The 25,854-nt window shown below is 51.0% G+C and overlaps 1 protein-coding gene across 3 annotated transcripts; it reads left to right on the plus strand.

Moving 5' to 3' along the window:
- SMAD4 (SMAD family member 4) lies at positions 1–25,501 on the plus strand. 3 transcript variants are annotated; one of them, XM_082301581.1, is made up of 13 exons: positions 1–236; positions 8,491–8,693; positions 10,681–11,046; positions 11,934–12,108; positions 12,506–12,535; positions 14,098–14,313; positions 16,012–16,131; positions 16,263–16,373; positions 17,820–17,870; positions 20,066–20,249; positions 21,162–21,330; positions 22,454–22,592; positions 24,159–25,501. In XM_082301581.1, exons 3-13 carry the CDS (start codon positions 10,798–10,800, stop codon positions 24,368–24,370), a joined length of 1,656 nt encoding a protein of 551 aa, XP_082157707.1. In that variant the 5' UTR covers positions 1–236; positions 8,491–8,693; positions 10,681–10,797; the 3' UTR covers positions 24,371–25,501. The 3 variants fall into 3 exon arrangements, with proteins under 3 accessions (XP_082157707.1, XP_082157709.1, XP_082157708.1); XM_082301583.1 differs by lacking the exon at positions 16,012–16,131; XM_082301582.1 differs by lacking the exon at positions 8,491–8,693.
- The last annotated feature ends 353 nt before the right edge of the window (positions 25,502–25,854 follow it).

The raw sequence follows: 25,854 nt of genomic DNA on the forward strand, positions 1-25,854 counted from the left end.
CGTGTCGGCGGCGGCCGCGACAGCGACAACGACAACAAACGAGCGGCGAGCGGCGGCCACCCGCGGGCAGGAGGCGGCGGGGGCGGCCGGCAGCGGGCGGCCGCTGCCCCCGGCCCCTGCGAGCGCCGCCCCGCCCCGCCCCGCCGCGCCGAGGGGAGGGGGGCGGAGGCCCGGGCCTTCCCCCGCCGCCGCCGCCCCTCACGGCGGCCTCGGGCCGCGCCCGGACGGCGGCCCAGGTAACATCCGCTCCCGGCTCCCGCCCGCCCGCCGCGCTGGGATCCCCTGCCGGGCTCCTTCCCCCGCCCCTTCCCGGCCTCTTTCCCGGTCACTTCCACACCTTCCCGGGCTTCTTCCCCGGCCCCTTTCCGGACTCCTCCCCCCGTCCCTTCCCCTCCTTCCCGGGCTCCCTCCCCGCTTCCCCTCTTCTATGCCCCGCGCCCCCGGTCTCATCCCCACCTCCCTCCCGTCCCCTTCCTCACCTCCTCTCTGTCCCCTTCCCACTTCCTCGCTTTTCCTCGGCGAGAAAAAAACAGGAACCCCCCCCCCTCCCACTACTAAACTTCTTAGTTTGATGTTTTGAACGCTGGGCAGCCGTCCTGTCCCCGGCCGCTCTTCCCCGCTGTCCCATGTCCCGCATGCTGGAAAAACCCCCCCGGTGGCTTTGTGGGGGCTCTTTAGTCCTCTGGAATCTGCCATCTCATTTGGAATACAGAGAACGGTGCTGCTAGCGGGTTTCCAGGCGTGGGGCTGCACAAAGGGGTGTTAATTACAGATTATTCCCTCTCTGCTGCGCTCCCTCCCGTGCCCGTCCCTGCGGGTGTGAGTTTGGGGGAGGTTGGTGACTCGTGCAGTTGAGCCTCAGAGGTTTCGCCAGGGCTGGGTGTTTGATTTACGGGGTAATCCAGCCGCGGGTTAGGTGTGTCATTAGAGCCCAAACTGAGGTGCTGCACACCGAGTGTTCTCAGACACCGAGGAGGATCGTGGTCTTCCACCACCGCTTCCCAGCTTATCTCGGTCTGGAGTGCCGTGCCGCTGCCGGCGGGCAGGAGCCAGTTCGGGGCTCCCCGTGCCCTGTTAAGCTGTGGGGCTCCTGTGCTGTGGGTTCTGCCTTCAGCGGTGCGGGCAGCCCCCTGCGAGGACCCCGAGCAGCTGCACGGCCCTGTCAGCTGGACGTGCTCTCCTGCTCCAGCGACATCATAAAGCAGCAGCTCGTCCTTCTGGCTCTCCCCTCACCCTGTGACTGCGAGGAGTTCCTGCTCGCTTTGCATTCATCAGCCTCTCCGGATCTGCTTGTTGCATAAGCACGCATGTTTAATATTGATTCAGGAACTTTATTTCAAAGAGCTGAGGCCCAGGGAGAAGCACCGAGTGCCTGACACTGATTAGAATTCCGTTTTTGAGTAGATAGCTCTTTACATAATGCATTCAGGCTGGGCTGGCACAATGGGAATGTGAGCTTTGAGAGGAATCAACTGATTTGGTGAGAGCAAAGGTGCTGAGAGCAGATCCTGGTGAGGAGCTGCCTGTTAAGGTCCTGCTGGGATTTTAGGGCTCTGTTTCTGTTGTCAACCTAGTGAAAAACTGTACTTTTGGTTGGGGCTGGAATTTTCCACGCTTGCTTTGCCCAGAGGTGATTTTTTTTTTAAGCTCTAACGAGCGCAGAGAACATTATCCCCGTGCAGATCACGATGAAGAGCAGATGTTATCTAACACACCTATTGCTGGGGTACTGAGCTGACAGAGCAGTGAGAAATCACACCGCTCCTGCGCGGGCAAGGCTTCACTCTTCCTTTAGCTGCTTGCTGTAGCCACAAGCCCTTCCTCTGCGTGCGAGGGTTTGACAAATTGCTGCTTGACAGAAGCCTCCCGCGAGAGGATGGGGTCGTGCAGGATCCTCCGCGATCGGGTTTGCTCTGCTGTTCCAGACGAGGAATTCCACCGCCTTCTGCTCCCGGAGCGTGGTCTCTCCCAGGCTTCCGTCTCCCGCACGCCCCGGTGCTGGGATGAGGAGGGGGTGGCCTCTCACTGCGTGGGACACGGGGTGAGGTGTCTGGGTCTGAGTGGCAGAGGAGTTCGTGTGCTGCGGTGTGCAGGTCTTCCTTCTCTGACCATACAGAAGCCTGTATTGAAAAGAGGAGTTGTTTTCCAGCTGTGTGCTTTGTCAAAAAATAAACATTAGAATCAGGGAAGAAACCTGTAAAACTAAACTTCCTGGGGTTTAAAACACGTGTGCGTAGCCACACCATTAGAGCAGCGTTACCTTTTCCCTCGTGTCCTGCCCCCGTGCACCCAAAGGAAGGTGGGGTTTGGGTGTGGGTTCCACCGAACCCCGTCACTGTGCGCAGCAGAAAGGGTTGCTCCCCTCGCAGCGTCGGTCTGTGGCACTCGGGAATTGCTTCTGGAGGGAGCTGGAGCACACAGGAGGGAGCTGAGAGGGGTAACATGCTCAGAGCTGCTCCTGGGCAGCCACACCACATCAGCCACAGAGGAGTGGCTGCTCCTCCTTCGCAAACGTGAATTCACGTTAACACAAAACTGCTGCCACTCGGAGTTTTCTTAAAGCTCTTCTCCATTTCCTTTTATGCTGCCAGGTGTCTTAAATTTCGGTAGCTACTGCCAGTGAGATGAGGAGAATTGATACTGATGATTCAGATACACGCACGAAAATAGTGTTCTGGGGAATGTTAGCTCGTACTGCACGGAGCAGTGGGAGTGCAGAGCCTTCCCAGCGCTCCTGCTCTTGCTCTTTAACGCTAATTGTTCTCATGTCTACAAACACTGTTGCTGTTCACCCGTCGGGCAAGGAGATAATAGTCTAATGTGCTGGAAAGTATCTGCAGTTTAATCACTTATTCATATCTTCATCAAATCACAGGCTGCATTTTGTTTTATTGGTTTATGGATTTTCCTTCATCGTGTTTATCATAAAACTTCTGTCCTTGCATTATTAAACAGCAGAACTCTGTAGTAATGTTTTGGTGGTTAAAAGCCATCAAACGTGTACGCTGCTTTTCTGACATCTTGGTGTTCGTCTAATTTTGGAGGCAGCAGCTGATGCAGGAGCCTTTCTTGTCCTTTATTGGTGTGAAATGTTCTAGCAAGATGTCAATTTGCACGCTATTCTAATTAGCCAGTTCGTTAGTGTCGCGTTACTGCCTGGTATCAAAATGCTGGAAATCTGTCTGGGGTGGCTGTTACTCATAACTCACGCTCCCACAGCATCAGTGGCAGCTTTAACCAAGCAATTCTTGTTTTTTCTTGGATACATTTTCTCAGAAACTGCCTTCATAGCTGCAGCTTGGCAATACAGTTTTGTTCTTTCAGGTGTGTTTTGCATTAATTCGTTTCCCTCCTCACCCGGGTATCTCAGTGCCCAGAACTGCATCCTGTTCATCCTTCCCGTCGGCATCCTGTGGCACCACTTGGTCTGGCTGTGTTACTCTGTTACCGTATACACCACTTTATTCCCTTGTTTTGCTTGGAGGTTGTTTTTTTGGCGATCACGGTGGTAGCATTCCCTCGAGTCATGGCTCATGGTGAGGGATACTCCGCCCGCAGATTTGCTGCCTGCCTTAGGCCCTTTGCAGTGCGGTGCTGGTGGACGATGGCCAGGTCACGTCAGGGTTTGCAGCGTGGGCACGAGCGCAGCGTTGTACCCGGTGGGTGCCGCTGGCCGCGCGGGCTTGCCTTGCATTCCTCATCCCTGCGTGTGACACCAGCCCTTGCGCAGATTTACGGCAACTAGAAGTGCTCAGGTTGTGTGTTTACGTTGTGTCAGAGAGCGTCTTCGTGTAACTGCTGCTGGAAAGCCGTGTGGTTGGAAGTAGAGCAGCTCAGTTGGAAGGGACCCACGAGGACCGTGTGCTGATGATCATTTGAAGTGCTCTGAGGTGACACAAGGCTGTCTTCTGAGCAATTTGGGCCAAAAGATGGCAATTTGCTCTCTGCCTTGCTGCTTAAAGGCTTCCTGAGCCCCACGCATGCCACAGTAGCATGTGCAAAACCTTTTTTTCTTTGATTTTGACTTCACAGACTGATTGGATTTCCATCACAAGGGTGTACTGTGTGCATGCAGCCACAAATCCGTCTTGGATTCCTCTCTCCAGTGTGTCAGTGTGTGCTGTGCATTCCCCTGTTGAGTCTGTCAGCCTTCCACACCAGCACCCTGGACCTGCAGCACCGTGTGTGTATCTGGAACCTCTCTTCTGAGCTGCCCTGCAGGACTGCTGCCCTTTCTCCATCACAAGCTTTCCAGAGGGCCACTGCAGCCCTGGCACCTGCAGGAACTATTTTTCCAGTTGTGCCAAGGCTGTGCTATATATTTTAACTTTTTTTTTTTTTTTTTCCCTTTAAGCACAGCGGTCAGCATCTTAGTTCCTACAGACAAAGAGTTAGTGATCCCTCCTGGTCACAGTCCTCCTCACATAATTTTCCCTGTAAACAGCGAAGTCTCCCTCGAGTCTCAAGTGGTCTCATGTTTGGAAAATACCTAGTTTGCTGTAGGAAGTGAAGGAGTAACATCCATGTGCTAGCACAGTGACATGGAGGGGGTGTTGGCCTTATGCCTGTACCTTAAAGTAATTATCCAGTGGCATTTGGACTGTCACATTTTTAGACTGAGTTTCTCGGTGAACCCGATCCCCGCGCAGCTGCGATTGAACAGGGCTGTGTGTGGTGTCAGTGCCGGGCCTGGATTAGCCCTCTTGCTGTGGGACTGCTGATTGCCTGGATCGTATTCCTGTGGGTTATGTCCCTGACTTCCAGCTCCATCCATAACTGCCTGGTCTGGCTGTTGTTTTCTTGCTTGGGGTTGATGGTTCTCCCCAAATTGCGAAGTGTGGCTTTTGTGGGAGGCGAGGGGGAAGTTAAACCACTTCTGCGTGTGAAAAGTATTCATTTAAGGTTGCTTTCAACGTGCAGAAAAGGATGTGAGATTTTTTTAAGGATCTGGATTTGAAACTTCAAAACAAATCTCAACCAGATCGCAGTACTGAAAATGGGACTTGTTTGGACAAAGGGAGTTTTCAGCTAAGTTTTAAGATTTGCATGCCTGAATGACCAGAGCACTTTGACAGGGGTTTAGTAAGGTTTTGGGGATTTTTAGCAGCCCTTGCCCTTACACCTCAGAGGAGCTTCTGCACAGCTGTGGTAACATCTTCATAAAAGCAAGGAAATGAAATCTGTGTGGGTTTTTTTTCTAACCATGAAAATCAGAAAAACTTTTATCTCTTTCTAAAACCCCTGTACCTTCTTCAGGCTATGTCTGTGTGTGTCTGCCTCTGTCTGTGTGTCTGCCTGTTGTTTTGTAGAGGAATGTTGAACTGAAAAGTACCTCAGCAACTCGTGGGCCTCAAGTGAGGCCGTCCAAGTGATCCTATCTCTTAAATGCTTAATTTGCTGCCTGAAGAGTTGCTGTGAATGTTTGGAAGCTGTGTTTTTCTTACCCATGTTTTTTTGGCACGTAAAAGTGCTCGTTCTTAGGCTGTGCTAGCCTATAATACTGTCTTGCTGGTGCAGCTGGCGAGATGCGGGCACGCAAGATGGAATATTGAATTTCTGTTCCATAAATGCGTTGTTTATCCCTTTATCTGCGTTTTGTACATTGCCTGGTGTTTTCCAGTTGATCAGGAACACCTTGCATCCCCAGAAGGGAATGCCCTCCTGGAGCTTGTGCGGAAGATGCTGAGTGTGAAACCTTGTCTCTGTTATCTGGTCACACCAGTAAGATAATCACTGTTTGGAGAGAGAGTGTCCCAGCTGATCCAAAAACACTGGGACAGTCTGGGTCAGTGTGGGGCTTGTTTTGCATTCCTGCCCCTAAGACAAGTATAAGTAGAGTGAGAGCAGTAGCCTGGCAGCTCAGCAGAGCTCCTTCTCCCACCTGGGTAAGTCAACGCTGGATTTGATTTTGGTTCTGTAGGGCAGCATGCTGGTAGAGAAGCTTGCCTTTTTATAATTTGTATTGTTCAGGTAACCATTTCTGGCAGGATTATCCGCAGGCATTAAAACGAGGCGTGTGGCACCAGTGCTGTATTTTCAGTTTTAGACAGCTGCTTCGTGTTTTGCGTTTTATTGCCCGGGCTGAAGAGACACATCTCCCTGCAGCCGTGGGGGAGTGGAGTGTGTGCAGGACTGTTGGTGTTTGTTCCTGTCTGCATCTGTCTGGAAGGAGCAGTTTTAGTTAGCAGCTGGCTGTGGGTTCTCTGAGATAGAAGTTTGCTGCAGATCGTCAAAGGCGATTTTAATTACCTGCCAATCTAAACTTCTTTTGTCTTTCAGATTTATCTCCCCCTTGGAGGTTCTTGTTCTTGTTCTGATGCTTAGGTTACCTGGAACACCAGTTGTTGTCTGCTTGTTCTGTAATATATATACTCGTTAGTTCTTAGTTAATGAAGTCAATTACTTTATGTAGCATGGAATCATAGACTTGTTAGGGTTGGAAAAGACCTTTGAAACCATTGAGTCTGAATATAACCAGGTGCTTCTCTGTAACTTTACAACTTGTAAGTGTTTTACATTAGCTCGTCTCTGCTTTTTTAGTGTGTCCTGCTTGCATCCCACTGGAGCAGAAGGGAGAGAAACACCCTTTTGTTCTGCGATGGCTGAGGCTGGAGCCTGTGCTGTCTCCTGCTGCTGCTCTTCTCATGTTCCCTGTCTCCTCCTTCTGCCCCTTTCCCCCAGGGCGCTCTCTCACTCTTTCTGTGTCCGCAAAGTTCCTGCCTAGAAGGAGCTGCGATCTCTGCTGCCTGCGCTCGCCGCTGTGCTGTTCCGTGCCTCCAGGCTGGAGCCGCGGCGTGGGCTCGCTGTGCGCGGGGCTGGCTCTGAGGCTCCCGGCCCACACGGGGCAGGCGTTCAGCGCCCTCGGAAGCGCTGCTGTGGTGCGGAGCACCCGGCCCGGTGTGGCCGGGCTGCATCCTGCCCACCGTGCCTGGGCTGCATCCTGCCCACCGTGCCGGGCTGCATCCTGCCCACCGTGCCGGGCTATAGCCTGCCTGCCCACCGTGCCGGGCTGCATCCTGCCCACCGTGCCTGGGCTGCATCCTGCCCACCGTGCCGGCCTGCATCCTGCCCACCGTGCCGGGCTGCTGCCTGCCCACCGTGCCGGCCTGCATCCTGCCCACCGTGCCGGGCTGCATCCTGCCCACCGTGCCGGGCTGCATCCTGCCCACCGTGCCGGGCTGCTGCCTGCCCACCGTGCCGGGCTGCATCCTGCCCACCGTGCCGGGCTGCTGCCTGCCCACCGTGCCGGCCTGCATCCTGCCCACCGTGCCGGGCTGCATCCTGCCCACCGTGCCGGGCTGCATCCTGCCCACCGTGCCGGGCTGCATCCTGCCCACCGTGCTGGGGCTGCTGCCTGCCCACCGTGCCTGGGCTGCATCCTGCCCACCGTGCCGGGCTGCTGCCTGCCCACCGTGCCGGGCTGCTGCCTGCCCACCGTGCCGGGCTGCTGCCTGCCCACCGTGCCGGGCTGCATCCTGCCCACCGTGCCGGGCTGCATCCTGCCCACCGTGCTGGGGCTGCTGCCTGCCCACCGTGCTGGGGCTGCATCCTGCCTGCCCACCGTGCCTGGGCTGCATCCTGCCCACCGTGCCGGGCTGCATCCTGCCTGCCCACCGTGCCGGGCTGCATCCTGCCCACCGTGCCGGGCTGCTGCCTGCCCACCGTGCCGGGCTGCATCCTGCCTGCCCACCGTGCCCGGGCTGCATCCTGCCCACCGTGCCTGGGCTGCTGCCTGCCCACCGTGCTGGGGCTGCATCCTGCCCACCGTGCCTGGGCTGCATCCTGCCCACCGTGCCGGGCTGCTGCCTGCCCACCGTGCCGGGCTGCATCCTGCCCACCGTGCCGGGCTGCATCCTGCCCACCGTGCCTGGGCTGCTGCCTGCCCACCGTGCCGGGCTATAGCCTGCCCACCGTGCCGGGCTGCATCCTGCCCACCGTGCCGGGCTGCATCCTGCCCACCGTGCCGGGCTGCTGCCTGCCCACCGTGCCTGGGCTGCATCCTGCCCACCGTGCCTGGGCTGCATCCTGCCCACCGTGCCTGGGCTGCATCCTGCCCACCGTGCCGGGCTGCTGCCTGCCCACCGTGCCGGGCTGCATCCTGCCCACCGTGCCGGGCTGCATCCTGCCCACCGTGCCTGGGCTGCATCCTGCCCACCGTGCCGGGCTGCTGCCTGCCCACCGTGCCGGGCTTCTGCCTGCCCAGGCTGCCGCGTCGAAGTGCCCGGCCCGGGGAGTGCCGTGGGCCCGGGGAGTGCCGCTCGGTGCTGTTTGCACGCGGGGAGGGAACCTCGTAAGAAGGTGCTAAGGCACCTCTCGAATGTGTGACTGAGTTAAAGATGGGCTCCTCGAGCTATTTCGCGAGAAACTAAATTTGCAGAATGTGAAAACTTGGCTTGCCTGTAAAATACACTGATGGTTCTGGTGCTTCTGGAGAAATGTGCCGCAGCGTTTCTCGATACTGATGCCCACTGCCCTCACCCCTCTTTGCAGGGCTCCGGGACTGACAGCATTCCTGTCGAGGGGACTCCTGAATTGCCGTGCAGTCACGCAGCAGCAGCAGCGTGCAGCAGCACCCAAAACCCTGAACAAGTGGCCCGGCTTTCAGAAGTGCTGAGCAGTCAGAAGCTCCTGTTGAGCACAGTGGCAGCTGAGGGGTGACTCAACATTTCTGAGGATCATTCCACTTAAATAAGGTTTTATTTGCTTGATCTGAATCTTCTGAAAGTCAGCAAACAAAATTCTCATTCATGGTTTTAGGGTTGTAGGAGATAAAGCTGCGTGTCTAATTTAAATAATCTCTTTATTTAAAGCTCTTTTAGCTAATAGCTTTATCAGGGCATTTATTGTGATTACTTATGCATATCTATCTGGGATGCTGTTTTGTATTTAAGGAAAATGATGTTCTATTCTGTTTTAGCTGGCAGGCTTTTACAGATTAGTGTGAGTTGCCATAGAGAATGACTGGCAGGTTAAGCTTGACTTTTGAAAGGGGCTTATAGAATTGAAGCACAAAAAACCCCAGTATTGAGGGAGAAATTTTAATAGCTAGGTAAAATCTGTGATCCCACTCAAACGTAGAGGTAATTGTTTTCCTTTGGGAGGAATTAGGTGCAGAAGCATCCTTACAAAAGAAGAAAAGGCTCAAAAATGGGAGGGAGGGGGAGGGATTTGCAGCGTGTATTTTTTCAAGTATACCAAAGCGTGAGGTATGCAAGTTAAAATTGTAGAAAATATCAAATAAAGAAGAGTTTGTTTTGTTTTAAATTTGTGCTGGATTTGCCTAGCAGCATTCATTTTGCAGGGAGGGAAGCCGTGCGTTCACACTGTGTGATGCCATAACTTTCTAAATTAACATCCCGCTCTTATTTTTGTGCGACACATTTGTTTCCAATAAATAGCTGCTACTTCAGTGCCTCTAATAACATGGAAAATTCCAGTGCCGTAACAGGTCCTCCACTGGATGTGTTCCTCCTCAGATAATGTGACAGGCTTTTTTTTTCCCTGAACTTTTGAAATCAGATATATTTCATCTACGTGGTCGAGAATGACGTGGTAGTTTTCAGAAAGGCTTGTATTTTAAGCTTACTCAGAAAACGTAGTAAAATCACCTCTGTGTATTTGTTGCCAGTGTTTTAAGGCAGTCAGACCCTGCAGAAATGTCTCTGTTGGTGATTACATGAAGCCAGAGCTGCCAGAGGAACCAGAGCAGCTTTTTGGCAACACCATCCTCTTTCTCTGTGACTGCACAAACCTGCTGCTCTGTGTTCCTGGGCAAAACGAGTTAAAGCGTAGTGATGAGCTCATGGAGAGGCGGGAGGGTCGGGCCAGCTCTCCTGATCTGTGGCTGAGAGAAGCTCCAGGAGGACGAGGCCGGCTGGCTGGAACGGGCCGTGGCCAGGAACCTCTGCAGGCCCCTCGAGAGCAGAGCCCGCGGCCAGGGCTGCAGGGGCTCTCCTGATACCACTTTGGTGTCATTGGCACAGCTCTGCTGGAGACAGGCTGGGAGGGCTTTTCCTGAGTGGCTGGGGTTGGTTTGTCGTGATGCAGAAAAAGCTGGATGCAGACAGGGACAAATGTTGGGGTTTTCATATCTAAAGATAGACGCTGTTCTAATTTACATAAATGTGTATTGAGAGAACGGGCAGGTACAACTTGTGCCTTCCTGGTTAGCAGAGAGAAATAGGGTTAGTCTGAGGTCAGAGCACGGCTGAACTTTGAGGAGTGTTGTTGAATAAAGATGGTACATGATTCTGGTGTGCACTCATGCTTCCTCACTACTCAGATTTTGTTTAAATCAGTGCCCCTTGATTCCCAGTCAGTATTTTCACTCAGTTTCATCCTGCTGGTATAAAACATAGGAAATCACTGTCACTGTTCTCCTTTTCCATGTAAGAATCCCTGCCTTTCTATATGCACATACTCCGTGTACATGCATATAAACTGTAACCTTTATTTAAATATTGTTACTAGGGGGAGAATAAATCTTACATCTAAAACTGTGCAAGCAGCCTCTTAGGCATGTTTTAGCTATCATGGGACAAGCAATGCAGTTTTTTCGTGTGCTTTTAATATCCTGCACTTAGCTTGAAAATAAAAGAAGAAAAAAGCCACAGACTTCCTTAGAAACACGATCTGCGATTTGTTAAAAACAATTCTAATATAGATATTTTTTCCTCCTAGGTTTTACCAAGAGACAGTACATCTAACACTTAACTTGGATCATCTCTTGTTCATCAGCTTGAAAATCATAACAGCCCCCAAAACTGACATTTGATCTGAAAGAAAAAGCTGTGACAAATGGACAATATGTCTATTACTAACACGCCAACAAGTAATGATGCTTGTCTGAGCATTGTTCACAGCTTGATGTGCCATCGACAAGGTGGAGAGAGTGAAACTTTTGCAAAACGCGCAATTGAAAGTTTAGTTAAAAAGCTAAAGGAGAAAAAAGATGAATTGGATTCTTTGATTACGGCTATAACCACAAATGGAGCTCATCCTAGCAAGTGTGTTACAATACAGAGAACGCTGGATGGGAGGCTTCAGGTTAGTACCAGTGCAAATCACAGTTTTGCTCCTAGTGCAGCTGCAGCAGAAGGGAGGGACACAGGCTGCTAGGGTGGTGAGGAAGGGTCGCTGTGCTCTCGCAGCCCCTGCCCCTGGCTGTCGGTGTGTTTGGGGGCCAGAGCTCCGGGCTGCTGCAGGAGTTGCTGTTCCTTTGCAAGAGGAGCAGGAGGCGAAGGCTCAGCCGTTCCAAGCGAGTGTGTGTGTGGCAGTGAAAAGCAGGCTCCGGCTGCTCGTGCCGTGTTTCACTACAAGCTTCTGTTAGCTCTGTGTTGGTCAGCAGTGCGGGGAGGACCTGTGATCCCTTGCTGGGGTATTCCAAGGAGTCTGCACTGGGAACGTGCACTAGCCGTACGCCGTCAGAGCTCAGTACCTGGCTTGGGCTGTGATCTCCTTGTTCCAGGCAGATGGCATGTTTGCTGGATAGCTCTCTGTCTACCCTAGAAGCAGGGGTTTTTACATTTTTTTTTTCCAGGTATAATGGATTGGCATTCTTCTGCTTGTCAATTCCCTACAGCGTAGCTTAGCGCCTCGTTCCTCTTCTTCTGGGGCAAAGCTCCTGCACATCCATGGTGGGGAGGGTGACCATACTTAGGACCCTGAGCACAAGTTCTGCTTCTGCCATTTTGTGTCCGGTATTTTTTACTTAAGAATCACAGTGTTGACTTAACTGTGGCAAAACCCTAATAGAAACTTCTTTCTGTTGGGCACAGAACTTGGGTAAACTATACACCACCTTTTTTTTTAAATACATTTTGATGCTGGAGAGAGGGTGTGGTGGTGTTTGCCCCCTTCCTTTTTTGCTTCTCACTGTGTGAAATGCAGTGCCTTGCTACTTTCCCAATCAACTTTTGTGTCTGACTTTTTAGGTGGCCGGTCGCAAGGGATTCCCTCATGTGATTTACGCCCGTCTGTGGAGATGGCCTGATCTTCATAAAAATGAACTCAAGCATGTTAAATATTGTCAGTATGCTTTTGACTTAAAATGTGACAGTGTCTGTGTAAATCCTTACCATTATGAGCGTGTAGTATCACCTGGCATCGGTAAGTAGACTCTTGAATTAAAATGGAATGGTGGGAATGGAATGTGAAACGTTTCTGGGTGTAGAAAATACAGGCCTGAATTAGAAACATTAACTTTTAGTGATCTCGTTGTAAATTAGGCTGCAAATGCTCTTATCTGTCTTCTTAGTGGAATTATTCTTTTATACCTTTATTCCAGATGTGAAGGGAAAGTTTGTGGCTTTCGTTTGGGCCTTCCTGTTGGCTTTGTACACAGTTCCTGCAGTTGTTGTGCAGTGAGCCTTGTGTTGTGATGCAAGGGGTCTAATAAGCAGAGAATGCAGTGCTGATTTTTAAAGGCTTATAAATGTTTAAACATGTTTTAAGATCTCTGAATATATCCCTCTGCACCCCCCTTTTCTCTTTCTTCTCTTTAAAGATCTCTCAGGACTGACACTACAGAGTTCTGGTGAGTAGTTCTGTTTGCTGCTGCATTTCTGCGGGCTCGAGCTGCGTCAAACCCTTCAGTGCAGGCACAGGTTATTCCTCTGCCTCTCTGGGAGGGCGTGTAAAGAGCAGAGGGAGATGCATTTGCGTCTCTGGCTTCGAAAAACCAGCCAAGTACCATATCAGAGGCAGTGGATAAATTCCTGAAGCACAGGCTTCAGCCAAGCTTGTAGCTACATCCTGTTTTCATTGCTTCTTGCTACGTACAAAACCCAACAGAAAAGAAAAGAAAACCAAAAAACCTCACGGTTCAGTGCTGCTAATTGATAAAAGAGACACCCAAAACTGTGTGCACCTGTATGGTATGCTAATTAATTGAACTGGGAACACTAAATGTGGTTGAATAAGTAGGAGAAGAAGAAAATAGTAAAAATTCTGTAATTAATACACAGTTGGATGAAGGAGCCTGATATTCTTACTTTCCCTGAAACTTGAGAGAGATTGGACATGAAATCTCTCATGAACATTATTTCAGGAATCTGAGATTGTACAGCTGGTAACTGCTTTATTTCAAAACTGAATTTATTGTCCTTCCAGAGGAAATTCACAGAGAAAGAAGTTTGTGTAATCCAGTGATTTTAGCACATTATTAGAAGTGTCCAAGCAAAAATGAACTAAACCTCCCCCCCGCAAATATCGCAACAAATGTAACTTCACAAGCTTTAACCTTGTGTGCTCATCTCTGCTCATTGGCATTGCTACCTGTGTCTTCTGGAAAGTGGTCCCTCTGTACAGAATCAAAGCTGATTTTTCATTCTTTAATGAAATTATGTCGTAGTTTGATACCAGCAGTCCAGTACGTCACAAATGTTTCCTTGTCCTGCTCCTGGTCTTGCAGCAGGAAACAGATTTTAACATATTTCAGGCTGCTTTAAAAACGAGCACGGGAGGTAATGTAATGCAGGAGTTTTACTTGAACATGCCTAATGGCATACATAGAAATAAATTGTTGTAGTGGCAGTGGTAATTCCCCAGCGCTGTGCGTGGAATAGTCTGAATTACTGGCTACGCTGCTGAACATAGAGTAGTTTTCTGTGGGAATGTGGATTTGATGTTCCTAGTCAGTTTGAATGGGAGCTGCTTAAAATTACTCCAGGGATGCATGAAGTTTATGTGCCATGCTCACAAATCTGTGTTTTTCATGGGAGCTCTGCGTGTGTTCTGCTTGTAGAAACTGGTTGGTTAGCTGCTGCCTTCACATACATTCAGCTGCTTGAACAAAACGTGCTTTTCCCTTGTATCAGCCGTGTCCAATCACCCAGTGATGGACCGGGGAGCAAAACGCTGTTGCAGCCTGCTGCTGTGGGGCTCAACTGCTCCTTCAATAGCATCAAGCACAATAAGCAGCTCGCTTTTCCGCCCAGTTACGCCTCCAAGTTTCCTGCTGCTGACCCGCGCCGTTTGTTTGTAGCTTGGAGGAGCGCTTCAGCAGCGTCTGTGTAGTTTCAATCCTGCCCCCAGCACGCTGATGGCAGCGCTTGCTGTGTGTAACCCGTCCCTGTGTAACCCGTGGTGTCCCCGCAGCTCCCTCCAGCATGCTGGTGAAGGACGAGTACGTCCACGACTACGAGGGGCAGCCGTCGCTGTCGTCGGCCGAGGGCCACTCGGTGCAGACCATCCAGCACCCGCCCAGCAACCGGGCCTCCACGGAGCCCTACAGCACCCCAGCCATGCTGGCCCCCACCGAGGCCAGCACCACCAGCACCACCAACTTCCCCAACATTCCCGTGGCTTCCACAAGTAAGATCATCGGGGCTGCTCGACGGGGACGTAGCCGCTGCTCTCTGCCAGGGCGGGTCTGGCGCTGGAGCTGTGCTGCGCTGCACTGATAGGAGCGTGGTGGTGATGAGCCAGGCGGCCTCCTGAGCGTTAACTTAAGGTGTTGATTGGGAGCATCACTGCGGCGCTGTGTCCTGGTGACCATTTTTGTCACTGAGACCGGCGCTGCGCGGGTGTTAGAGCACGGTTCTGTCTGTGCCAAAGACTCGGTGTCACAGTGTTAGAGCAACTGACTGCTAACACAACATTACGGTTATTGTTTGGTCATCGCTGTTGAAATGAAAGAATTTTATTGTTGTATTGCAGCAGCAAGCAGGACAACAAATGTATATACTGTAAGGTGGCGGTACCAAGAGATTTTCAGGCAATTCTTTATGCTTCCAGTTTTAACTGCACTATTTTTATAACGGTTCGCTGTGCTACCAGAATGACAGCCCTAGTTAATATTTTCCTAAGTCTGTTGGAGTGCTGCCTGGAAGTTTTTGTTACTTTTCTGTGTGTCTGGTACAAGTGTAAGAGTTTGGTGTCCCGGCACCAGAGCCACCCTTCCGTCCAGCAGGGTAGCAAAGCACTGAGAGCATCCTGCAGCCCACGTGCAGGGAAACCACGGTGTTTGGAGGGGTTGCACATAAAAGATGGGTGAATATCGTTGGTTTTCATTAATGCATTTGAATTGTGGCCACACGGTGTTTTGATAATGTTCGTTAATTTTAGCTGACAACTTTTTGGCTAAAACTAGTGATAGTGTGGCCAAGCTGGAACACAATATCTTTCTGTCTCCAGCAGAGATAAAAAGGATATAGGTAGTTAATTGTACTGCCTTTGCACCCGAGTTCATAGTCAGTAACCTTTTCTCACCAATGCTATAGCTGTTGGAGGCAAGTGGAGATGAAAAAAAAGCTCATTTTTATGTTTATGGATGTTCTCAATGTGTTAAATTCTGCTAGCCACACCAGTTTGAGAGTGCAAGTGTAATTGTGAAGCTGTTGATCAGTTTAGTGTTAATGGCTGAGCTGAAGCCTTTCGAAGTCGAATTCTGTTAACCTGTTCTGAAACATCTGTAGTTTTAATCTTAGATAATTCTTGAAGTATTTGTTTGGGAGAAAAACAAAACAAAACAGGGGCTTCCTGAGTCCAGTGTTGTGTGCAGCTCTACTGAAGCAGTGTTTATAAAAATAAAATACTGTTCAGAATGTTTTGGAGGAATGTAAATTTAAGTGAGTGTCCTCCTTAGGAACAGTAGTTACAACACGGTGAAAGCAAGCAGTTCACTGGACCTGCTGTTGGCCTGTTTGGATTCACACCAAACCTATTCCAGCCATGTTACCCAGTAGAAGTTGTGACATCTCCTCTTCTTGCCTTTCAAGCTGAAAAAGGAGATGTGACCAGAACAAAAATGTGGTTGATAAAGAGAGTTCTCTGCATACTCTAGTTCCTGAAGTGTTAAGAGTGTCAGAGTCAAAATTACCTGATGCAGAGCATTTTGCCTCAAGTTTCCTACGACACTCTGGCGGGTGGAAAAAAGTACTGAAACCAAACTTGTGGGAACTGTGTATTGCAGTGCCCTTAGTGGGGTGTGTTTTCCTACCCAGTAGTGCTGAGCTCTTCTTAATCAAAATTTTGGAACGTTCATGAATAGGTAGTGTGTTCTTTTACCAGGTCAACCTACCAGTATATTGACAGGTAGCCATAGTGATGGACTCTTACAGATTGCATCAGGGCCTCAGCCAGGAACTCAGCAGAATGGGTTCACAGCTCAGCCAGCCACTTACCACCACAGTGAGTATTTACACCTGTGCGCTCTTCCTAGCCTCCTCAATCCAGTTTCCAAATGTTCAGGAGCAATAGAGGACTAGAAGGGAGATGGCGGCAGAGCTGCATAGGAACCGGTGTCCCGTTTGTCTTTGCAGACAGTACCACCACCTGGACCGGGAGCCGGACGGCCGCCTACACGCCCACCATCCCACACCACCAGAACGGCCACCTGCAGCACCACCCGCCCATGCACCCCGGGCACTACTGTAAGCAGGCTCCCTTCCCGGCCAGGGGGCTCGGCTGCGCTCGCTCTCACCCCCACGCACGTCCCCGCTGCTGCCTGGGGGACACCGGGGGCTGCTCTGCTCTGGCAGCTCCGTGAGGGCTCTCCTCCGGTGGAGCAGCAGCCGTCAGAGGCTCGGGCAGCTGCAGGGTCCAGCCACACCTGGCAAAACAGCGTCTCCTTGCTGAGCCTCTCCTCTGAGGCTTGGCAGCCTTGTACTAAACATTTTCCGTGCTAAAGGAAGCTGATTCACAATCTGGTGTTTGGGTGCTCTTTGCTTTCGAAAGTTGGAAATTCTTGCCCGTTTTTGCTTTTTCAAGGCTTTGAAGTCATGCTAAGCTTTGGAAGATGTGTGTCCGTGCGCACGTGACAGTTTAAAAGAACTTGGTGAAACCTTGTGCAGTAAATTGTTGTCAATTCATGAGTGCAGTAGTACACAAACCTGAAAATCTTTTTCGGCTATGAAATAGGACAACAATCTATTATTTTATTGTACAGGAGATGGGATGGGGAAAAAAAAGTGGGCAAGCTTCTGTTGTAGGGGTGTAGCACAGTAAATGCATTATAAGAGTGTAGTGGAAAAAACAACACCCACACAAATAAAAGATTTCTAAATTTTGTAGCAAAAAGCTAGAACAGTTCTTTATTTTCTAATCGAGTTTTTATTAGAATGTTCCTTATCTTAGAATATATAATATATATTCTATATTAGAATATATAATATGTATTCTAATATAGATCAGCTGTATGCAGCAGGTGTTGCTAGTGGAGGGGGGAGTATACTGTGAATTAACCTTAGAATGACTTTTCAGCCTGTCTCTGTCAATAAAACTGTAGTTTAGACACAGTTATTAAGATTCATTCCTTCATTCTGTTAGGATCCCACTTCATTTGTTGTGTTATTTGTCGGGAATAGCAGGATGTAAAAAGCACTAGTGGTGCTGTAGATACGCTATAAATGCTTTTCAGTGCATGTGTCTTTCCAGAATTAATATTTGTGAGTGGCTGGTGATGCCACATTGAGCTTTTCTTGGCTGCTGCCATTTGTCGCTTGAGGGGGCTGCGTGTTTTGACACCTCCCCACACTGTGCCTGCTCTGACATCTTGTTGCAAAAGCTGCTGTTACTTTTAATCCTATGTTTGAGTCTTTCCTCTCTGTTCTCTGCTGCCTCTGGGGGACCCAGTTCATCAAGGGGGGAGAATAATCTGGTTCCAAGATCGTATTCAGTTTATTGCTCTTTAGAAAACATGTTCTCCGGGGCTTTTTTCCATCTTCAGTGCTTGTTTCTGGTGATCCAGTCCACAGCATGCTGGACAACATGTTTTGTGATTGATGAAGCTAATGGAGGGTGGTCTCGCAGGAAAGCAGTTTAGGAAAGAAAACCTTGTTTTTGCTCATGTAAAACAAACTGTGTGTTTTCTTTTAAAGGGCCAGTTCACAATGAACTTGCATTCCAGCCTCCTATATCAAATCATCCTGGTGAGTAAAACCTAATGTGGAACGCAGCCTTGTGAGTGGTGCATGCTGATGCTGTGAGAAGGAGAGCAACCTTGTTGTGATAAACCCTGTTTTGAATTTGGGTATGTCTGTGGGAGCAGGGACATGAGCTGTGAACTGAGTTTAGTTCAGATCCCCAGGTCAGGCACTGCAGCCCTGGAAAGCAGCCCTGTGCTGGTGTCTGCCCGGGGGTGGGTGGCTCCGTCCTCGGCTCTGCGCGCTGCCCGCAGCGGCGCTTCTTGCCTGCCTAGGACACGGTGGAGCTGAGGCCGTGCCAAACCCCTCTAGCAGCCACAGCCTAGCAGCCAGTGAGCACGGCCAGACACCTTGAAGAGAAGGCCCTGTCCTTCCCGGTGTTGGGGTGCTGGAGTTCTGCTCTGGACCTTTGTGTGGAAGCTGTGCAGGAGTCTCCAGTGCTGTCGCAGTTCAGGGAGCTGAGATGGTCCGGTCCTGCAGTAGCAGCTCTCTCTGTGCGGGTGCAAGGCGATATTTTGTTTTTGACAGCAGTAACACTGTTCCCTGCAGAGCTACATAGTTGAAAAGCCTGAATGTTGAACTTGTTTGTTTTTTTGTCCGGTTACTACAGCAGTGTCAGGAATGAAATCTTGGTAACTGCTGGGTGGACTTAACTGTAGCTGAATTGTATTTCACATTGTTTAGTATCTCTTTCACTTTGTTGATTTCATCCCATTGAGTCCTCGCAGATGGGAGTATTTATTTGAGGATAAAAAACCTGAAAGGAGTCATCTGGGTTTATTCTTTTCTGCTGAAATCAGAACGGTTTCCTAAGGCAAGCAGGTGTGCTGCCGGATGCTGCTGTTTGGACTGAGTGAGGGGGAAAGCCCTTCTTCCCCTTGGCTTACCAGGGTGTTGTATTTGGGTCCTGTCCTGTTCTGCTGCTCTCTCTCTGAGTGAGCTGTAGTGCTGGTGGAGTGCCAGGACAAGGGAGAATGGCAGGTTTGGATGGGATATTGGGAAGGAATTGTTCCCTGTGAGGGTGGGCAGGCCCTGGCACAGGGTGCCCAGAGCAGCTGTGGCTGCCCCTGGATCCTTGGCAGTGTCCCAGGCCAGGCTGGAGCAACCTGGGACAGTGGAAGGTGTCTCTGCCCATGGCAGGGTTTGGAATGAGATGAGCTCTAAGGTCCCTTCCAACCCAAACCGTTCAGGGATCCCATGATTCGTTTTGTGCTCCCCAGCCAGCAAGGCCCAGCTGCATTCTCCTCTTGTGGAAATGGCTCCTTGCAGGCAGCAGAGGTGCTGAACTCCCCAGAACCCACAGTGACTGGAGCTTGTGGCGACTTCAGGCTTTGAGGTGTCTAAAGATAGGAACTGTAGCACACAACAGCCAGGAGGTTTGACAGCCCAGCTGCTCCCAGGTGGCACAGAAACAACTGGCGCTCGCGTACGAAATCACCCGGTGTGCTCTGTCAGGTTTCACTGCCCATGTGGGTGTTTGGGTTTTGCTGGAATGCTTTAGGGAGAGTCAGGGTCCTCTTTCCTCGCAAGCTAGATTGTTGCAGTTGCCATCTTTCCTTTGTAGCCAGTTTTTCTTCTTCAAGTACGTAAGAGATGTTAACAGGGCCTCCTTGCTTTCAGACCGTGCCATTTTGTTCTGCTCCCTCAGTTAACACCCCTGTTCTATGCTGCCCCTGACTCTGTGCGCAGACAAGATCGCTGTGAGATCTTTGATGTTCTTCTCCCCGGTGTCCTGCTTTCCAAACCCAGTTTTCTCTGCAGGGAGGATGGAGAGAGCTGCCTTCACCTAGGAAGGGTTACCCTGATATCTCCAGCCAGATCTGCTCCAGAGTTAGTTTGTGCCAGCCTAGCCGTGCATAGGCGTACGTGTTTTACTTGTGTGTGCTGAGGCTGGGACCGTGAATTGTAGGAATGCAGATGGCTTATGAAATCTGACTGGAATTATAAACTGTGCACAAACCCGAAAGATCTGAAGTACAAAAACCTCAAGCACTGGCGTGTGCTTGAATGAACACAAGCCCGTGTTTGCTGTAGCATGTTGTACTTTTCTGGACTAGCAGACACATCTTTGTCTATCAGAACATGCTTGTGTGAGCGCGCACTCTCCTCTGCATGACAAATGCAGTTGCAGAATTGATTGTCTGGAATGGTTTTACAGGTTTTTTGTGCCTTTCAGGCAGCTAATTGTGTCTGTTATTCAGCTCCAGAGTACTGGTGTTCCATTGCGTACTTTGAAATGGACGTGCAAGTCGGGGAGACGTTTAAGGTCCCTTCCAGCTGTCCCATTGTCACTGTGGATGGGTATGTGGATCCTTCTGGAGGAGACCGGTTCTGCCTGGGCCAGCTGTCCAACGTGCACAGAACAGAAGCCATCGAGAGAGCAAGGTATCCCCAGGCTGCCTGTGGAACTTGACAGTATGTTGTGTTCCGTGTGTTGCCTCCCTTTGGGAATGCCAAGCAGGGTCTGTTTGTTCCAGTGGCATTATCTCGGGGTGTATCTTTCCCGGCCGCTCCTGCGGTGCGTTCAGAGCTGAGCTCTGTCACAAAGCCCTGCCGGCCTTGGTAGCAGTTGCTTTTCTTTGCTCTCCGGGGCTGTGCTGCGGGGACAAAATTAGCAACTCGTGCCATTATGTATGCAGGCTGAGTATTGGCTCTCCACACCACAGGGTGTGGATGCGAGAGTGGCTGCAGTACACGGACTTGTCAGAGGAGCAAGGGAAGGCTGGGAGAGAGCTGTTGGGTTTTCGTTCCTTCTCGCCATGCCTGTGCTTCCCTTTGAAGTGGAAACACACAGAACTGAAGCAATCTTGCAGCTCTTCTTTTTTCCACCCGTCTTCGAAAGGAGACGGAAGAAAATGATTCCACGTCTCCAGAAATGTCACACTGTGACAATCAAAGTGTCAGCTCGCCGTGGCGTTGTCCAAACAAGCACACGGTTCTGCGCTAGAACGTGGCTTTGTGGATGTTCCCGAGTGACTCTCTGTGAAAAAGTACTCGTGGGGCTTGACTCTTGGGTCGGAGTGAGCGCGTTTGGTGTCCCAGCTCTGTGCCGGGTGCGGGGGTAGCTAATCAGGTGTCGCTGCTCCTGCCTCCTGTGCTCCCCGTAAACCTTTACGCAGTGGCACGGGTGGGTTTGTGCTTCACAGGTCTGTGCATCTGGATACTGACTCACGCCCCAGGTAACAGCGGCCGTTTCAAACCCCTGTGCGAGTGGAGTACGGACCAGGTGCCCGGGTGCTGGGGAGCTGTGGCGGCTGCCTCGCAGCGCACACAGCGATGGCTCTGTTCCCTCCCCAGGTTGCACATAGGCAAAGGGGTGCAGCTGGAGTGCAAGGGCGAGGGCGACGTGTGGGTGCGGTGCCTGAGCGACCACGCCGTCTTCGTGCAGAGCTACTACCTGGACAGGGAGGCAGGGCGTGCCCCGGGGGATGCTGTTCACAAGATCTACCCAAGTGCATATATCAAGGTGGGTCTGCTGCTCCCAGGTGAAAATCCTGGGGGAAGCTCTGTGTGTTTGGTTCCAGAAGTGTTACAGAGGCTACGAGGCACTGAAGTAAATGGAACTCTGCTTTCAAAAACCCTAACGATTTCCTTTTGTAGGTCACTTAAAAATGGCTTCTGAAAACTACTCTAAACCGAAGGTGTCATATGGGTACTATGAAAGTAAATTTTGTACTCCATCACAGTGTTGATAGCAGCTCTTTGTGTTTTTAGCCTAACAGGTTTAAATTAACTGCAGCTAAAACTTTTAGCGTAGGTTATGTGTTTCTTTTCTCCGAAAAGAGCAGAGTTGTGAAAGTAAATACAAATGCAGCAGAAGTTTCAGGCATATGTTGAAGTGTCGTGAACATAGAGTGATCCAGAGGTCAGAGAAAGCTGCATGGAAACAATCATTTTGAGGAGGTTCTCACTTGGACGTGCCTCTGACAGACTTTGAACTTAAGCAGGACAAGCCACACTCGTAAAAAGCCAATCTTGTATTAAACTGCTTGAGGTTTGCAGTGGTTTGGTTTTTAGCCATCAGTTGTGCAGTGAACGTGAAGGAAACCCCGCGACCTCTGTGCTTGAGCTTTCCAATATGAGAACAGTTCCTGTGCGTGTGTTAGTGGCAAACAGAGTTTAGTGATCACAAAGATAAAAAACGCCACCAGCCTGGAACCTGCAACCTCAGACCTGTCAGTTATTGGTATTTCTTTCAGATAGACTATCATACTTCAGTGCAGTAAAGTGGGACCCTGTTGGCTTTTTTTTTTTATTTATATGCCTATTTTTCTGGAAATCCTGGGATTTAACAAAGAAGCAGGGATTTAACCTGCCTGTAGCACCCTTCAGGCAGCCATCCACACGCGGCGCTGCTTTAGGCAGGCTTTGGTATTGCCAGGGGTGGGCAACATCATGAGAAGAATCTCTAAGCATCCAGTTCAATGGATTATTTCTGCTAGAAACGAAGCTGGTCAGGGCAGGTTTGCTCCTGCCCAGGCGGGGCGGTGGGAGCGGCGTGGGGGCAGCGGAGGCGCGCAGGGGCCGGGCGATGGATCTCTCGTTGCTGCGGGCAGCTGTAAACCGCTCGCTGTGTGGGTGTCCCACAGGTGTTTGACCTGCGCCAGTGCCACCGCCAGATGCAGCAGCAGGCGGCCACTGCCCAGGCCGCCGCCGCCGCCCAGGCCGCCGCCGTGGCCGGCAACATCCCAGGGCCCGGCTCCGTCGGAGGGATCGCCCCAGCCATCAGTGAGTACAGCACAGCCTGACCTCCTTCCTGCCTCCGCTGGAACGGGTGGCCAGCAGCCCTGGCTGACCCCTGCAGCAGGACAGGCGGGCCGGCAGCTGCTCCTTGGCCCGTCCGGCTCGCTCCGCGGTCCCCGGGGAGTGGCTGCTCAGGGTCCCGCAGCACGGCGGAAAGCTCGTGTGTGCGAGGCCAGTGTCGCTCTGGTGCTCTGAACAGAGGCACTTCTGGCTGCTCAGAGCTCCGCTTGAAAATGATCGTTGTAGCTGAGCTCATAAAATGTTACTCCAAACAACGGGGACTACTGGGCAGCAGAGTCCTTGACTAGGTGTAGGAACACCTGCTACTGAGATTCTTGAGGAAGACTGAGGGTGGTTTTTTTCTCCCTCTCTTTTTTTATTATTATTATTATTATTATTATTATTATTATTATTGGCTGGTGTTTTCTTAGTTCCTAAATTCTGGGCTCTTGAAATTGTTCCAAAGTACTTTCAGAAGCGTAAGTGCTTACATGTCTCAGGCTGCTTTGTGTGCCATGGGATGCCTTGTGTTGCTGTGTGGCTCTCTTCAGCTGTCCTACAAGTTGTTGAAGGCATTTTGAGGGAGATATTTCACTTTTTATCTTAGCCATACTTGTGATTTGGGGTTTGCCAGCTGTATTTATCTCTGTTCTGTAAGCTGGGAGTGGTGTTGTTTGTTAATCCTGCTTCCTGCAGGTGCCCAGTCTGGGTTCTGACATCTGGTAAACCTCAGAAATAAGCATTTTGTGACTTGATTTCCTAAGCGTTGTTTACATGCATTGCATCGTGTAAAGCATTTGGGTTTCATCCCATCTGCTTTGTGCAGGGCTAGGTGGGATATTGGGAAGGAATTGTTCCCTGTGAGGGTGGGCAGGCCCTGGCCCAGGGTGCCCAGAGCAGCTGTGGCTGCCCCTGGATCCCTGGCAGTGTCCAAGGCCAGGTTGGACGGGGCTTGGAGCAGCCTGGGACAGTGGAAGGTGTCCCTGCCATGGCAGGGCTGGCACCGAATGGGCTTTGAGATCCCTCCCAACCCAAACCACTCCCCAGTTCTGGCTACAGACAGTTTTGTATCTCAGCACCCTTTCAAGGCTGCAGAATGCTGGAAGGGAGGAAGTTGTAGGGCACACAGGTTGAGTGCTGCACTCATTGCAGCAGGGACGTGGCCGCGCGGGCTGGCGCTGGCCGGGCCAGGGGGAGGCACGGGGAGCAGGAGCCACGGGGCTGCCGGGGAGCGGGTGTGGGCTGGTGCTGGCCAGGCCAGGGGGAGGCACGGGGAGCAGGAGCCACGGGGCTGCCGGGGAGCGGGTGTGGGCTGGTGCTGGCCAGGCCAGGGGGAGGCACGGGGAGCAGGAGCCACGGGGCTGCCGGGGAGCGGGTGTGGGCTGGTGCTGGCCGGGCCAGGGGGAGGCACGGGGAGCAGGAGCCACGGGGCTGCCGGGGAGCGGGTGTGGGCTGGTGCTGGCCGGGCCAGGGGGAGGCACGGGGAGCAGGAGCCACGGGGCTGCCGGGGAGCGGGTGCTCGCTGGCTCACCCGGCCCCCGTCCCGCGCAGGTCTGTCAGCGGCTGCCGGCATCGGCGTGGACGACCTGCGCCGCCTGTGCATTCTCAGGATGAGTTTTGTGAAGGGCTGGGGACCCGACTACCCGAGGCAGAGCATCAAGGAGACGCCGTGCTGGATTGAAATCCACTTGCACCGTGCCCTGCAGCTGCTGGACGAAGTGCTGCACACCATGCCCATCGCAGACCCCCAGCCCCTGGACTGAGACCCTGCTGCTGCTGCTGCTGCTCTGCGGGCCTGGTGTCCTGAGGAGGCTGGATTGTAAAATACGGTTCTGTTTATAACCTGAAGATATATTTTACTTTTGTTCTGCTTAATCTTCTAAAAACAGGTTTTAAAAATGTGTTTGCCGCCTTGCTCTTAGCAGAAAGAATCTGAACATGCAGAATTTGGATTTCAGTTATTTTCAGAACTCAGTAGTCATAATACAGGGCTTAAAGTGGAAGGTAAATGCTTTATAGAGACTTAACAGTATTGGGTTTGTTCCCTTTGAAACTCTCCTTCCCTATTGTGGCATCTTGGTGATCAGCCTCACGGGAGCCTTTTGTATGCAGAATATATATTATATATATATTTATATCTGAAAATTCCTTCTAGTAGTTAAAAACATTTACCTTGTAGCGACTTTAAAATTCCAACTGATTTGTGATATTCTCTTTAGGGAACAGTAGTTGACAGAAGACTTCTTTATTTTGTTGATGGTCGTGTTATGATTTTTCCAGGTTAAAGCCTAGCAGCTGCCAAAAAGTGAGGGGATGACACATACGTTGTTGGCATTGATCAAAAACTTCACTAGTTTAAAAAAAAAAAAAAGATATCCTAGATTTTTATTTATATAGCCACGTGAGTTTTAAAACACTAAAGGAAACGGATGCTTTCAGTGCTGGCGCTTGGTTTAACGTGAAATACCCATCCTGCAAAGCTGCCACTGGAATTGCATCGTGAGTGCCTGATGGCAGGAACGTATTTTCATAATTACTACTGACTTCTATGATTTTGCTCAAAAAAAGAAAAAAACCCTTGTCAGGTGTTACAGATAAATTTGCATGGCTCTTTTTACTTGCATAGACCACGGAACGATGTGTGGTAACCCATCGGTGTTTAGGGCTCGGTTTTTGTATCTGTTCACCATTTCCACTCAGGGCAAGATGGCAAACCTGTTTTTATACCTCCTGGTTACTTTAGCCCTCTGCCGTCGGTGACCGTATCAATGGGCAATGACCTTGTGTAGAGAATTTGCAGTAGAAGAACATGCACACGTATCGGCTGTACCGCAGGTACAACATGTATGCTTTCTCTCTAGATAGTAGTGCAAATAAAAGGATGGAAACCCTCATTTATAAAAATGCGGTGTGCTCCTAATGTGTAATTCCGCACCTTGAGGCCATCGATCCCGAGCGATGGACCCCTTCCCTCAGCCAGGACAGCAGCAGCCAACAGTGGCAGCAGTTTCTGTTGGTTTAAACCTGCCAGGAAACAAGGCCAGCCTCTCTTGCTTTCACTGCTCCTCCGTACAAGCGTGTCCTGAGGAGATCTGGGTTGGGACGGGGCGTGAGGAGGGAGCAGGAATTCCTTGTGCTGCGGCGCGAGTTCAGGTCGTGCCTCCGTAGGAGGCCCTTGGAGCGCTGGCAGCACAGCTGGAGCGCTGAGCAGCAGCAGAAATCCTGGGGAGATCACTCGGGGGCTTTC

This window comes from Coloeus monedula (assembly GCF_965178545.1).
Source record: "Coloeus monedula genome assembly, chromosome: Z".
Classification (NCBI taxonomy): Eukaryota; Metazoa; Chordata; class Aves; order Passeriformes; family Corvidae; genus Coloeus; species Coloeus monedula.

Bases quoted from the DNA above. Each gene is read 5' to 3' on its own strand.
- SMAD4 (XM_082301581.1), top strand. From the start codon at position 10,798: ATGGACAATATGTCTATTACTAACACGCCAACAAGTAATGATGCTTGT. The intron at 12,109-12,505 runs GTAAGTAGACTC...TTCTCTTTAAAG, and splicing joins TGTAGTATCACCTGGCATCG to ATCTCTCAGGACTGACACTA. The intron at 22,593-24,158 runs GTGAGTACAGCA...CGTCCCGCGCAG, and splicing joins AGGGATCGCCCCAGCCATCA to GTCTGTCAGCGGCTGCCGGC.